The sequence below is a fragment of the Mizuhopecten yessoensis genome, unplaced genomic scaffold, assembly GCF_002113885.1.
Source record: "Mizuhopecten yessoensis strain PY_sf001 unplaced genomic scaffold, ASM211388v2 scaffold477, whole genome shotgun sequence".
Taxonomy (NCBI): domain Eukaryota; kingdom Metazoa; phylum Mollusca; class Bivalvia; order Pectinida; family Pectinidae; genus Mizuhopecten; species Mizuhopecten yessoensis.
In genome coordinates, this window is record NW_018403566.1 from 95,615 (window position 1) to 110,640 (window position 15,026).

Here is a 15,026-nt window from a genome sequence, read left to right on the forward strand (position 1 = left end):
CCCTGGAACAGGGTAACATATGAAACTTTACAACACCAAATAACCTGGAACAGGTTAAGTATAAAGTAATTGTATAACACTAAATATCTTGAACATGTACTTATTAACATATGCATCATCATCAGAACCTGAAACAGGGTATACATGACTGAATAATTAAAACTGGACATGTGTACTTCACATGTACTAAAACCATCTAATCTGGCTCAAAACGTTATAAATATTTTAAATTATAAAACTCAATATGACACCTATAAAAACTGCATTGACAAAACAACAAATAATTACACAACATGTTCAACATAATGAATAAGTACATATATATATAGTAGATGCATAGTCAATACATAATCTGCTAAACTCATAGTCAATACATAATATGCAAAAGTGACCCACCCCAATTTGACATTAATTCCTTACCTATGTGTAACATCCACCTTATCAGGTGAGTAGCCCATATCTAAATTCATTTGTCAACACTGAAATATAACAACCTTATATATGTACAAACATAGATTTCAATTATTTTAGACCAACCTGATGATAATTCTGCTAACAAAAAGCTCCCATACATGAAACAAAATAATAAGAAAAATTCAAAAAAAAACGGAAGTTGTCACAGGCATTTAAACAAAACAAAATACTGTAAGGCGATGACCTGGGGATGGTGGGAGGGTAAAACTTATAAGTTGTCAAACTCTCTGAAAAACTTCCTGTCTTCTGCCTCTAACAATTTCTCCTCTAATGCTTGTACCTGCTTCTCATTGGTCAATTTTGTCACGTGTATATTCTACTTAAATATAGTAACAGATCTGTATATATATATCTCATACAGAACGTTTATATGTCCCCTACTCCCTGACCCACATTATAGTATCTATATTACTGAAGACATGATGGAAGGGCCTTGTATTCATGTTGTGTATAAACTCAAATTAAATAAAATTTCCATTTTATACACAACATATAAGATAAAGCGGAAATAATTCTAGAACTTGTTTATTAAAATTTAGATTCGAAAGTATAATAAATCTACACTTTGGCTCTTCTTTGGGGCTACTCACCATTTAATCTTTACATAATAGAAACTAGAAACATAATGTAATATCACCTGCATGTATCTTATAAATTGCACCATTATCAAAAAACCAATCTTATACCAAATTATCCAATAATAGTGTGATCTTAATAAAAGCGAAGAATAATTATTATCTGAATGGGGAAAAGAATTCCCTTGAATTCTAATGGCCAAATGAATGAAATTATGCTTGCATAAATGAGTGAGAGCCCCAAGCACATATCACTACATACATAACACAGCACTACATACGTAACACATATCACTACATACATAACACATATCACCACATACGTAACACATATCACTACATACGTAACACATATCGCTACATACATAACACATATCACTACATACATATTACATATCACTACATACGTAACACATATCACTTCATACGTAACACATATCTCTACATACATAACACATATCACTACATACATATTACATATCACTACATACGTAACACATATCACTTCATACGTAACACATATCACTACATACGTAACACATATCCCTACATACATAACACATATCACTACATACATATTACATATCACTACATACGTAACACATATCACTACATACCTAACACATATCACTACATACATAACACATATCACCACATACGTAACACATATCACTACATACATAAAACATATCACTACATACATAATACATATCACTACATCCGTAACACATATCACTACATACATAACACATTTCACTACATACATAATACATATCACTACATACATAACACATATCACTAAATATGTAACATATCACTACATACATAACACATATCACTACAGACGTAACACATATCACTACATACATAACACAGCACTACATACGTAACACATATCACTACATACGTAACACATATCCCTACATACATAACACATATCACTACATACGTAACACATATCGCTACATACATAACACATATCACTACATACATATTACATATCACTACATACGTAACACATATCACTACATACATAAAACATATCACTACATACGTAACACATATCACTACATACATAACACATATCACTAAATATGTAACATATCACTACATACATAACACATATCACTACATACATAACATATTACCTACATACAGTGCAGCATATTAGGTAACAAACTGGGATATCACTAGTTTTGACCTTTTTATTGTTTCTGTACCCTAGACAAAGCAGCATGACCAGTAGCCTGCCTCTGTCCCCCAGTAGTTCTGACCTGACCAATACAGCTAGTCTGCCACTGGTTATCAAGGAGAAGGATGTTGAATATCAGGTACTTCAACTACAGATTTTTATGATGTTCACATGTGTATTAGTGATTCTTTGTACAGATTAAAACAACAAGTAACAGATGTAAGGTCTTCCATGATGAAAAGATGGACAGATACTATAACCTTTAACAAACCAATTTAAGTTAAAGTTGCATCAAGTATATAAAAATGTAGAGAATTTCGAAACACTGATTGTAAATCACAATTTTGCTTTATGTGACCTTGACACTGTGATTGACTTTGATAGTGAAACCTATATATTCTGTATCTATGACTACCTCCAACTGTTCTTAGTTTCATCGGATTATTCTGTACGAGCGACTGCTGAAAGCCTACCCCTACAAGAGAGCCCATATCTGGAAGGAGGCGCGTGTGGACATCCCCCCGCTGGTCAGGGCACCTGTCTGGGCAGCTCTCCTGGAGGTGGAGGTAGGTTTATACCATCTATTAATTAGGTGAGGCTGGAAGCTGTCTTTGTGGTGGATCGATGATTTTGGGGGCTCTTCTGAAGGTGAAGGTATAGGCTTGTGGTGTGTATGAACTGAATATACAGGACGATAGTGCATAAAACAAGTCAGTGATCATTTCTTTTTGCTAATAAATTAGAACTCGCACAATAAAGTTGCTGTAATGGAACATCTTGTGTCTCCAGGCAACACATGTACAGGGGCCCATATACATAAAGGTCAAAATAAAATACAACATAGGCAAAATACTGGTCATACATCACCACCATTTGTTTGGTCATATTCTGGTGCATTTAACGACTTAATTATCGTCAAACTGAGGGAAGAGTATGATTTAGTATTTACTATAATTGAAATTTCAGAAAAGGGGACTGTACTTGTGTTAAAGTTATATGCATATCAGTACTTCTACTTGCCAGACTTAGCAGCATCACTACTTGTGTAGAATCGCTAGTTGATAGCTTAACATAAAACAGGGACTGGTCCAATGATCCAAATCATCATATTCAGACGTAAATAAACACATCTTGTTTGATAAACAATTGTTTGTATTAACCTTAACCTTTTGTGACTTTTGTTTTCAGGGTGATATTGAAGGCTTGTACAACAGTATTGATAAAGACACAATTACGCCCACTGATAGACAGGTATGTCAAGGTTGGCAGGGGAGATATCCCTGATAGACAGGTATGTCGCGGTTGGCAGGGGGGATATCCCTGATAGACAGGTATGTAAAGGTTGGCAGGGGGATATCCCTGATAGACAGGTATGCCAAGGTTGGCAGGGGGGATATCCCTGATAGACAGGTATGCCAAGGTTGGCAGGGGGGATATAACTGATAGACAGGTATGTGAAGGTGGGCAGGGGGGATATACCTGATAGACAGGTATGTCGAGGTTGGCAGGGGGTATATACCAACAAGTACTGTCTGGTAGTGTTTCCAGGCTACTACTCAAAATATGTTAAAGATAAATTTCTGAAACTTTATATGCATCACCGCTTGTAAAAAAATACTACAAATTTATATCTAGGGTTTGTGTCTTGCTTCACTTAATCCATATCCTTGCATACATATTAGCAGCTCCCTATTGTTCCACTTGGCAGGGATCTACATCCTTGTAATTTACCAACCATGGTTGACTATCATGGTAAGCCATGACTAGCCATAGCTGTACAACCATGTATTTGGATACTTAACCAGAGTATATCATGGTTTGACTTTCTAGTTAAATGGCGAGCCATAGCAAGGCAACAACAACTGGTCAACCAACCAACCCACATACACCATGGTCTAACTAGTCAGCCATTTGTTGCCTATGGTTTGGTAATATATTCTGCCACACCCTTGGCAGGGAATCTGAATGACTATTTCTTTATCATAAATTATTTACTAATTTGAACTTTTTTCCTTTAAGTTACCGATGTATAATTGGTCATGTATGAACCTGCAGCTTGTTATTATCTCATATACATGTATTTTATTGGTTCCCAGCAGTCCATTAGAACCCAAATATTGCTTTGCACCTCGTACAGTTAGGACATAAGGCTGTCGTCTTTACTAATATGTAGTTATCTCCCCTTATTTTCCCAGATTGAGGTTGACATCCCACGGTGCCACCAATATCATGAGCTGCTGTCCTCCCCGACGGCACATGTTAAGTTTAAGCGTGTACTGAAGGCGTGGGTGGTGAGCCACCCCGAGTATGTGTACTGGCAGGGACTGGACAGCCTGTGTGCTCCATTTCTTGCCCTTAACTTTACAAATGAAGGTAAAAAATAGGGATTATTTCCCCTCATACCTATCAATAAAAATGTGCATGTCTGGACTAGCTATGTACAAATTTTCATCATTTTTTCAGTCTATAGAAGCACATGTAATTTGGTTGGACTTACATTGTTTGGTTATACATTACATTATGCTGTGATACTTCATTGTGAATTATCAGTATCTTGTTAGAATTATGCTATAAAACTCAAATAATAATTCTTTTTCTTTCAGCCCTAGCATATGCCTGTTTAACAGCTTTCATTCCTAAATATCTACACAAAATATTTCTGAAAGACAACTCTCAGGTTATCCAAGGTAAGTTCAGTAAACAGTAATCAATGAAGTACTTTCAGATTTCAAATATTCTATATTCTATAATGAGAGGAATTTTCACATATGGGGATGGGACAATATTCACCAACCAATATACAATTTACAAGTAATCATGTTTTTGGAAAATAAACTAGTTTAAAATTTTGTGTTAAGTTATAAAGCAAATCAGACTTTGAGCTATTGAATCCAGATAATGTAAAGCATTTAGGGTAATACATGAGGAAGGCAAAGGTATTAAGTAGATAACATTTAGTCAATGATTAATAGATATTAAGTAGATACTATTAAGTCATTAATTAATTGATATTCAGTGGATAACATATAGTCATTAATTAATTGATTTTAAGTAGATACTATTTAGTCATTAATTAATTGATATTCAGTGGATAACATATAGTCATTAATTAATTGATATTAAGTGGATAAAATATTAATTAATTAATTGATATTAAGTGGATAACATATAGTCATGAATTAATTGATATTAAGTGGATAACATAATTATAGTCATTAATTGATCGATTTTAAGTGGATAACATACAGTCATTAATTAATTGAAATTAAGTACTAGATAACATTTAGTCATTAATTAATTGATTTTAAGTGGAAAATATATACCAAGGAACACTCAGTCACATGAATCTTCATTGATTTACAGAATATCTAGCTGTGTTCAGTCACCTTATAGCATTCCACGACCCAGAGCTTGGCAATCATCTTGATGGAATCGGTTTCATTCCAGATGTAAGTATTAATGATCACTGGATAGGCTATATATCCATCTGGTCTGTTGTGTAAGTTTGTCACTGAGTGAGGATAAAAACTTCTCTGTTGTAAGTTTGCCACTGAGTGAGGATAAAAACTTCTCTGTTGTAAGTTTGTCACTGAGTGAGGATAAAAACTTTTCTGTAGTAAGTTTGTCACTGAGTGAGGATAAAAACTTCTCTGTAGTAAGTTTGTCACTGAGTCAGGATAAAAACTTCTCTGTTGTAAGTTTGTCCCTGTAAGAGCGTCACTGATTGGCATACAAACACCCACCACCCCATACCACCACCCTCATTGTAAGTCACTGATCCTGAGAGAGGTGCACCATTAATGTCTGTTGTTTTATTACAGTTGTACGCCATCCCGTGGTTCCTGACTATGTATGCACGTAAGTAGGAAGATGTTATGTTCGATGCTGTAATTAAGTGACAGGAATAAGAAGACATAATCACACAGTATAGACCCAGGCTTTACTTAATTTTGTATTTGATATTTCATTTAAACTGATTTTATTTGTAAATAGTAAGATTGGATAAGAGGCAATGCTTTGCATGTATATCTTCTGTTACAGACCAGTGCCTGCTGTAATTACATTAACTCAATGAATGATGGTAGACAAGAATTTATCAATTTCATTTCACCCAAAGGCAGTGGATGTACTTAAACCTGATGTGTTACTATATTTATCTTACACAATAGTAGGAATCAAAGAACAGATATCATGCACACATACTCTCACACCCTGATCCCAAACTCCATTGACAACTGCATTCCTTCACAGTTATACTTTTATCTTCCCTGTCATTGACAGATGTGTTCCCCCTTCATAAGATCGTTCACCTGTGGGACACTCTACTGCTGGGGAACTCCTCCTTCCCGTTGTGTATCGGAGTAGCCATCTTGCAGCAGTTCCGTGACCGTCTACTCTCCTTTGGTTTCAATGAATGCATTCTCTTGTTCTCAGATATGCCAGGTAACTATACAGATCTTCAAACATTTGCCCCTTCTAAGACATATCAGAAAAAAATGAAATAGGTGTATTTGTGTTCTCAGACATGGCAGGTACATTGTAATATGAAGGCTTAATGAGTGTGTGCTCTTGGTTTTGCCTATGCCTGGTAAGGTACAGATCAGGAAGGGTGGTTAGGTGGGATAGCGCATAGCATACTTGACTTTCAACAAGGCGGCTGGGGTTTGATTCCCTGCCTGACCACATGGGTTTTCTCCAGGTACTCCTGTTTCCTCCCACATTAAGGACTCCTTTGTATACGTGCTAACATCTGGGCCAACAAGTATGATTAATTAATATGAGTTGAAATATCTTGTTTTATAATTGTTGTAAAATAATAAAGTATTATATAGGTACAGGTCTTTGTGATTTATGCATTGAGGTTGTGGATATGTCTATTACAGCATTAACTCATTCACCCCTGAAGACACATTTGAACTCTTCCAATTCAAAGGTTGGAATAGTTCATCATGAAATTTCAGAGGTGAATGAGCTACCGGTAAATGGTATCTTTTGTTATAAATACTGTAAAATTCATATGTCCAGACACATCTGTTTTCTACATTTGTTATCATGAAATTGATAGTCCCATATTGAATAAATAAAAACTGTCAATTAACTTTCTGAATATGAGTATCCTGAAAATTATCCTTTTTAAAATTGTGTCTCCTCTGATGCAGAGATCGACATCCAGAGGTGTGTCCAAGACTCAATCAAGATTTTCTGTAGCACGCCAAAAAGTGCCACCTACCGCCAGCATGCCCGACCACCCAAGAAAGCACAGAAAGAGGAAAGTCGCCCCAACTTGTCGTATTACTCACGCGACTATAATGACCAGCCCTCTACAGATCTGGTAATGACATACTCAGTACTTGTAATATACTATACTTATATAAAACTTTGTGTTGGTAAGCTAATTAAAACTCACAGGGCTTTAGTGTTAGTGTGAACTGATGTTATTGGTTAAAAACCCTCAGTTTACTTTATGGCAACTTCTACTTTATTTTAGTGTTGTCCATGTCCGTCCCGTCCCGTCCCGTCCCGATTCAATGTAAACACCCGTTCCATCGCGTCCTGTCCCGATTCAATGTAAACACTTATAATCAACTTCATTCTTTGACAGATTTTGGTCAAACTTTATACAAAGGTACAACCCTCCACAAAATGGGGGGGCATATAGTGTTGCCCTTGTTCATCCCGTCCCGATTCAATGTAAACACTAAGCAACTTTATTCTTTGACAGATTTTGGTCAAACTTTATACAAAGGTCAACTATGAGTATACTTCGGACATCGTTGTGTTTCAGGGATCCAAGGTCAAGGCCAAGGTCACACTTGCTATATATAGAAAATCATCAACTGATTCAATTTAAACACTTTCACAGATTTTGGTCAAACTTTATATAAAGGTACCTCTGGCATCATTGTGTTTCAGGATGGAAATAACATACAGAAAAACATATGAATATTAAAATCAACTTATCAACTTTAAGTGTAGTACCTTGTGTGTGTGCATGTTTCAGGGTATCAAGATCAAAGTGTTTGTAACGTTTTTTTAGAACACTGAAACTAATTTCTTGTGGCAGTGGGGGCATTTATGTCTTACAGACATTTTCTAGTATTTAATCCAGTCACACCTCAATCTGGTGGTCCCACTATCAGCCTTGTTATACAGTGCAGTGGGGGCATTTATGTCTTACAGACATTTTCTAGTATTTAATCCAGTCACCCCTCAATCTGGTGGTCCCACTATCAGCCTTGTTGATCCAGTCTCCCCCAATCTGGTGGTCCCTCTATCAGCCTTGTTGTTCCAGTCACCCTCAATCTGGTGGTCTCACTATCAGCCTTTTGGATCCAGTCACCCTCAATCTGGTGGTCTCACTATCAGCCTTGTGGATCCAGTCACCCTCAATCTGGTGGTCTCACTATCAGCCTTGTTGATCCAGTCACACCTCAATCAGGTGGTCCCACTATAAGCCTTGTGGATCCAGTCACCCCCAATCTGGTGGTCTCGCTATCAGCCTTGTTGATCCAGTCACCCTCAATCTGGTGGTCTCACTATCAGCCTTGTTGATCCAGTCACCCCCAGTCTGGTGGTCTCACTATCAGCCTTGTTGATCCAGTCACCACTAATCTGGTGGTCCCACTATCAGCCTTGTGGATCCAGTCACCCCTAATCTGGTGGTCTCACTATCAGCCTTGTGGATCCAGTCACACCTCAATCTGGGGGTCCCACTATCAGCCTTGTTGATCCAGTCACCCTCAATCTGGTGGTCCCACTATCAGCCTTGTGGATCCAGTCACACTTCAATCTGGTGGTCCCACTATCAGCCTTGTTGATCCAGTCATCCCCAGTCTGGTGGTCCCACTATCAGCCTTGTTGATCCAGTCACCCTCAATCTGGTGTTCTCACTATCAGCCTTGTGGATCCAGTCACACCTCAATCTGGTGGTCCCACTATCAGCCTTGTTGATCCAGTCATCCCCAGTCTGGTGGTCCCTCTATCAGCCTTGTTGATCCAGTCACCCTCAATCTGGTGTTCTCACTATCAGCCTTGTGGATCCAGTCACCCCCAATCTGGTGGTCCCACTTTCAGCCTTGTTGATCCAGTCACCCCAAATTTGGTGGTCCCACTATCAGCCTTGTGGATCAGTCACACCTCAATCTGGTGGTCCCACTATCAGCCTTGTGGATCCAGTCCCCCTTATTCTGATGGTCCCACTATCAGCCTTGTGGATCAAGTCACCCCCAATCTGGTGGTTCCACTATCAGCCTTGTGGATCCATTCACACCTCAATCTGGTGGTCCCACTATCAGCCTTGTAGATCCAGTCACCCTTATTCTGATGGTCCCACTATCAGCCTTGTGGATCAAGTCACCCCCAATCTGGTGGTTCCACTATCAGCCTTGTGGATCCAGTGACACCTCAATCTGGTGGTCCCACTATCAGCCTTGTGGATCCAGTCACCCCCAATCTGGTGGTCCCACTATCAGCCTTGTGGATCCAATCACCCCCAGTCTGGTGGTCCCACTTTCATCCTTGTTGATCCAGTCACCCCCCAATATGGTGGTCTCACTATCAGCCTTGTAGATCCAGTCACCCTTATTCTGATGGTCCCACTATCAGCCTTGTGGATCCAATCACCCTCCATCTGGTGGTCTCACTATCAGCCTTGTGGATCCAGTCACCCCTAATCTGGTGGTCCCACTATCAGCCTTGTTGATCCAGTCACCCCCAATCTGGTGGTCCCACTATCAGCCTTGTTGATCCAGTCACCCCCAGGCTGTTGGTCCCACTATCAGCCTTGTTGTTCCAGTCACTCTCAATCTGGTGGTCTCACTATCAGCCTTGTTGATCCAGTCAACCCTGATCTGGTGGTCCCTCTATCAGACTTGTTGATCCAGACACCCCCAATCTGGTGGTCCCTCTATCAGCCTTGTTGATCTAGACACCCCCAATCTGGTGGTCCCTCTATCAGCCTTGTTATCCAGTCCCCCCCAATCTGTTGGTCCCTCTATCAGCCTTGTTGGTCCAGACACCCCCAATCTGGTGGTCCCACTATAAGCCTTGTTGATCCAGTCACTCTCAATCTGGTGGTCTCACAATCAGACTTGTTGATCCAGTCAACCCTGATCTGGTGGTCCCCCTATCAGACTTGTTGATCCAGACACCCCCAATCTGGTGGTCCCACTATCAGCCTTGTTGATCCAGTCACTCTCAATCTGGTGGTCTCACAATCAGCCTTGTTGATCCAGTCAACCCTGATCTGGTGGTCCCACTATCAGCCTTGTTGATCCAGTCATCCCCAATCTGTTGGTCCCACTATCAGCCTTGTTGATCCAGTCATCCCCAATCTGGTGGTCCCTCTATCAGCCTTGTTGATCCAGACACCCCCAATCTGGTGGTCCCACTATCAGCCTTGTTATACAGTCACCCCCAATCTGTTGGTCCCTCTATCAGCCTTGTTGATCCAGTCACCCCCAATCTGGTGGTCCCTCTATCAGCCTTGTTATCCAGTCACCCCCAATCTGTTGGTCCCTCTATTAGCCTTGTTAACCAGTCACCCCAAATCTGGTGGTCCCTCTATCAGCCTTGTTGATCCAGACACCCCCAATCTGGTGGTCCCACTATCAGCCTTGTTGATCAGTCACCCCAAATCTGGTGGTCCCACTATAAGCCTTGTGGATCCAGTCACCCCCAATCTGGTGGTCCCACTATCAGCCTTGTGGATCCAGTCACACCTCAATCTGGTGGTCCCACTATCAGCCTTGTGGATCCAGTCACACCTCAATCTGGTGGTCCCACTATCAGCCTTGTTATACAGTCACCCCCAATCTGTTGGTCCCTCTATTAGCCTTGTTAACCAGTCACCCCAAATCTGGTGGTCCCTCTATCAGCCTTGTTGATCAGTCACCCCAAATCTGGTGGTCCCACTATCAGCCTTGTTGATCCAGTCACCCCAAATCTGGTGGTCCTTTTGTCCTACAATCAAGCTGGAGTAATAGCTTTTTTCTGTAAATAATTGTCTAAATAACCAAGTCATCTCACATGTAGTTTCTTTTCTTGTCAACAAAGGTGCCCCGATTAACAAAACTCTGCCATAACAGTAACAAATCTAAGATGTAAGCAAGCATTACCTCCCTTGTAACCTACTCTGCTATCTGATTCCTAGTCTATGGAGCCAATACCGATCGAGGAGTTGAAGCGAGAAAAGGTGCCAAGGATTTCTGCAGAGGACCTGATTGAATTGGGTGAATTGACAGGTCCTGCACACAGCAAAAGTCCAACCAAACGCAAACAGAACAGCAAACCCATGTTGTTGGTGGTAGATGTTCGCAGTGAGGAAGAGTATCCTTTGAAATGGAAAATGCTTTTTTCAGTTTTAATCGACACAGAATGGGGAACTGTTAAATGGTTATAAATAATGTCATGTTGATAATCATTACTATTCTACTTTAATGAGCGTGATTCCAGAGTTGTAACAAAGAGATAATGGGACTATTTAAATAGAAATGCATTAATGTTAGGGCACAACTTCTCTAAACTGTTTCTCAATTTGATCAGTTATGAGGTCTCTTAAAGATTGCCTCTAACAACCCCCCATCCCTGAATATTCTACTTAAAAAAGGGTGAGGATATTGACCATCAGTTTGACTCTCTGCAATGAAATATAATAACAATTAAAAGTTAGTATGTTAAGTGAATTTGGACATATTATTACGTTGAGTGAAGACATTTAAGTACTGTTTTAGCTGGAGCTGTACATTTGATTATCCTGTGATTACAGTTCCTTACTTCAGCTTCAGATTCAATAAAGGTACAGTGGAGAAGAGTATCAACATTCCATTCCATTCTGCTTTTTCACCTGAAGGAGATCTCAATGCTTGCCCTGCCGTCACAACCTTGACCTCCAGCAGGCCACAGGTCAAGGTCATTGTTGGAAGTAGAGGGAAAAATGCTGTGAATGTAAGTCCTGTCACTTGGTCATCACACAGTTACTTAGTTCATCAGTAAACATGTAAACATGAAGGATAACAAATTAGGAATCACACGAACTCATCAAAGTGATCTGATAATTACCTACAATTTCCAACCCTTTCAGGATGGTATGGTTCATGTTCAAGAATACATCCAGATTATATGAATTACAATGTACATGTTAAAGTAAAAATAGTATGAAAGAAAGTGTTCAGGAAGTGGAGGAGGTGCTTTGTCAGATTGTTCACCGGCATCCCAGCCCTCGCCTACACACACTCAGAAAATCATAGGCAGAGCCAATATCCCTGCAAGTCCCATCTCATCCCCACCACAACGTATAAAGTTTATCATAACCAAGTTCTACTGTCAGACTTACGAAATTGAGAGTACACACACATATCAATATGTAATCATTTATGTTTATATCTGTTTCAGTTTGCAAATGAGATTATACGCCTGGGTATTTCTAAAGTCTGTGTCCTCCATAAAGGTATTGACGTCTTACGACAAACGGGTCTATTGATGCTGCCCCCAGCCGACATCTGATACATCGCCCCGGGTCTACTTTCAGCCGACATTTGATACATATAGATGATTATATTACCTTTGTGGTATCAGCTGGTTTCCCCTGGGGACCAAGTTAAAAACTGAATGTTTGAAGAGCCCCACACTGCTGGTCCAGTGTTAATATGCTACTGGAGCTAGTGACAGTAGCATTATAGTATGGTGGTGCATGTGCTACATCAGACTCAATTAACCTGATTACGTGTCAACACTTTCAGGGTCAACAATCTAGTTTTATTAGGTCACCTGAGCTTTAGCTCAAGTGACCTATTGCTATCCGTTTTCGTCCGTCGTCGTCCGTCGTCCGTCGTCCGTCGTCCGTTAACATTTTACATTTCAAACTTAAAGTCAAGTTCTGCTGGGCCGATTGAACTGAAAGTTGGTAGGAATGATCGCCTCATGGTCCTGACAAAGTGTTGTTATTTTTCGGGTCGATCAGAAATCCAATATGGCCGCCACGGCCGCCATTTTGAAAACCTATTTCAAACTTAAAGTCAAGTTCTGCTGGACCGATTGAACTGAAAGTTGGTAGGAATGATCGCCTCATGGTCCTGACAAAGTGTTGTTATTTTTCGGGTCGATCAGAAATCCAATATGGCCGCCACGGCCGCCATTTTGAAAACCTATTTCAAACTTAAAGTCAAGTTCTGCTGGACCGATTGAACTGAAAGTTGGTAGGAATGATCGCCTCATGGTCCTGACAAAGTGTTGTTATTTTTCGGGTCAATCAGAAATACAATTTGGCTGCCATGGCCGCTATTTTGCTACTAAGTTCTAATAGGCCGATCTCACTTAAAATTGGTCTAGGAATGATCAGCTCATGGTCCTGACAAAGTTAAGTTAACATTATACTATTTTTTACTCAAATTGGTACATATTTCAACAACAAAAATAAATACTATAGACTCAGGTGACCGTTAAGGCCCATGGGCCTCTTGTTATTTGTATGACCCAAATCTCCAGTGATCATCACAGCAGTTCCGCCTGACTGATCTGTAATATTGCTCTGTGTCACTGCTTGTGATGTCTCTCCGTTCCCTGATCAGCTGAGCCATCAGTACAATGTAGGCAGTGGCTTTCTGAATCCTTAGTTTGGGAGAATCTTCAGTAGGATTCATCATTTTGGAACTGTGTCTGTATCATAGTTTTTTCTTTATACACAAACAATGTATGTATAAAATTTGTCACCTGTAACCTGTCTGATGCTGTGTGTATACGCTCCCTATCGTTAGGCGAAATGTCTCGGGTCGAGTGACAAAAAAAATATACAATTCAATCACATCATTGTTGAGGTAAAAAAAACATATGGCCTACTCAGTCATAGCTTGAAAAAGGGACTAGTCGGTCTTGAAATGTAGCGACACGTTTAATATGTACATTGTTTGTGAAGAAAGTAAAACTTTGATATCACATATTTCCAAAGCGATGAATCTTATTGAAAATATGTCACTATGTTACAAAGCTTGGGAGATTGAATTTATACCAGCAATATAACAAAACTAACTTTTTTATTCCAACTGTTCTGTTGGTAGGGGTAATAGATTGCTGTAACGTCAGTAGATAACCTGGCCTTTCCCTTATGTCAGTAGATAACCTGGCCTTGCCGTAACATCAGTGGATTACCTGGCCTTTCCCTTATGTCAGTAGATAACCTGGCCTTGCCGTAACATCAGTAAATTACTTTAAATCTGTCTCAAAAACCCTGTAAGGTTACATTAATATACATGTATCTGTTTCAGTGTTTCTTATTGCACATAGACAAAACGTGTGTACTAATGTGATGATGAATTCCTGTACTTATTTATGATTATGGAACATTGTTAAGTTACAGATACACCTCTATGGTTATGTTACAGGAGGTTTTTTTCTTTGTGTAGGATGAATTAATCACAAGCAACACGGTAGCACATGTGGTTAGACTTCTAAAATAGCGGGTTTAAATCCCAGCTGTTTTCTTTCCCGTTACATTTGACCTCAAAATAAATATGTCCGCAGGAAGTGGTATATGGTCTTATAATAATATGTGTCTTCATGGTCATAAACCATTTTTCACAGAGTTAGGGATCCGTACTTCCTACATTGTTTCCCTGTACTACTTGTAATGGCCCTATACTTCCTGTCATATCTCTATACTTCCTGTCATATCCCTATACTACTTGTAATGGCCCTATACTTCCTGTCATATCCCTATACTACTTGTAATGGCCCTATACTTCCTGTCATATCCCTATACTACTTGTAATGGCCCTATACTACTTGTAATG

General features: G+C 39.5%; 1 protein-coding gene across 2 annotated transcripts in view; it reads left to right on the forward strand.

The window, feature by feature from the left end:
* LOC110449648 (TBC domain-containing protein kinase-like protein) overlaps positions 1 to 12,996 on the forward strand; it is a 28,023-nt gene extending 15,027 nt beyond the window's left edge. For both annotated transcript variants that reach the window (XM_021496643.1, XM_021496651.1), the window contains exons 15-26: positions 2,275 to 2,380; positions 2,673 to 2,807; positions 3,430 to 3,492; positions 4,437 to 4,614; positions 4,845 to 4,928; positions 5,605 to 5,690; positions 6,063 to 6,099; positions 6,523 to 6,684; positions 7,401 to 7,573; positions 11,393 to 11,568; positions 12,027 to 12,186; positions 12,634 to 12,996. In XM_021496643.1, the coding sequence (XP_021352318.1) occupies positions 2,275 to 2,380; positions 2,673 to 2,807; positions 3,430 to 3,492; positions 4,437 to 4,614; positions 4,845 to 4,928; positions 5,605 to 5,690; positions 6,063 to 6,099; positions 6,523 to 6,684; positions 7,401 to 7,573; positions 11,393 to 11,568; positions 12,027 to 12,186; positions 12,634 to 12,744 (1,471 nt within the window). In that variant the 3' untranslated portion in view covers positions 12,745 to 12,996. The remainder of the gene's footprint in view (positions 1 to 2,274; positions 2,381 to 2,672; positions 2,808 to 3,429; positions 3,493 to 4,436; positions 4,615 to 4,844; positions 4,929 to 5,604; positions 5,691 to 6,062; positions 6,100 to 6,522; positions 6,685 to 7,400; positions 7,574 to 11,392; positions 11,569 to 12,026; positions 12,187 to 12,633) is intronic.
* The last annotated feature ends 2,030 nt before the right edge of the window (positions 12,997 to 15,026 follow it).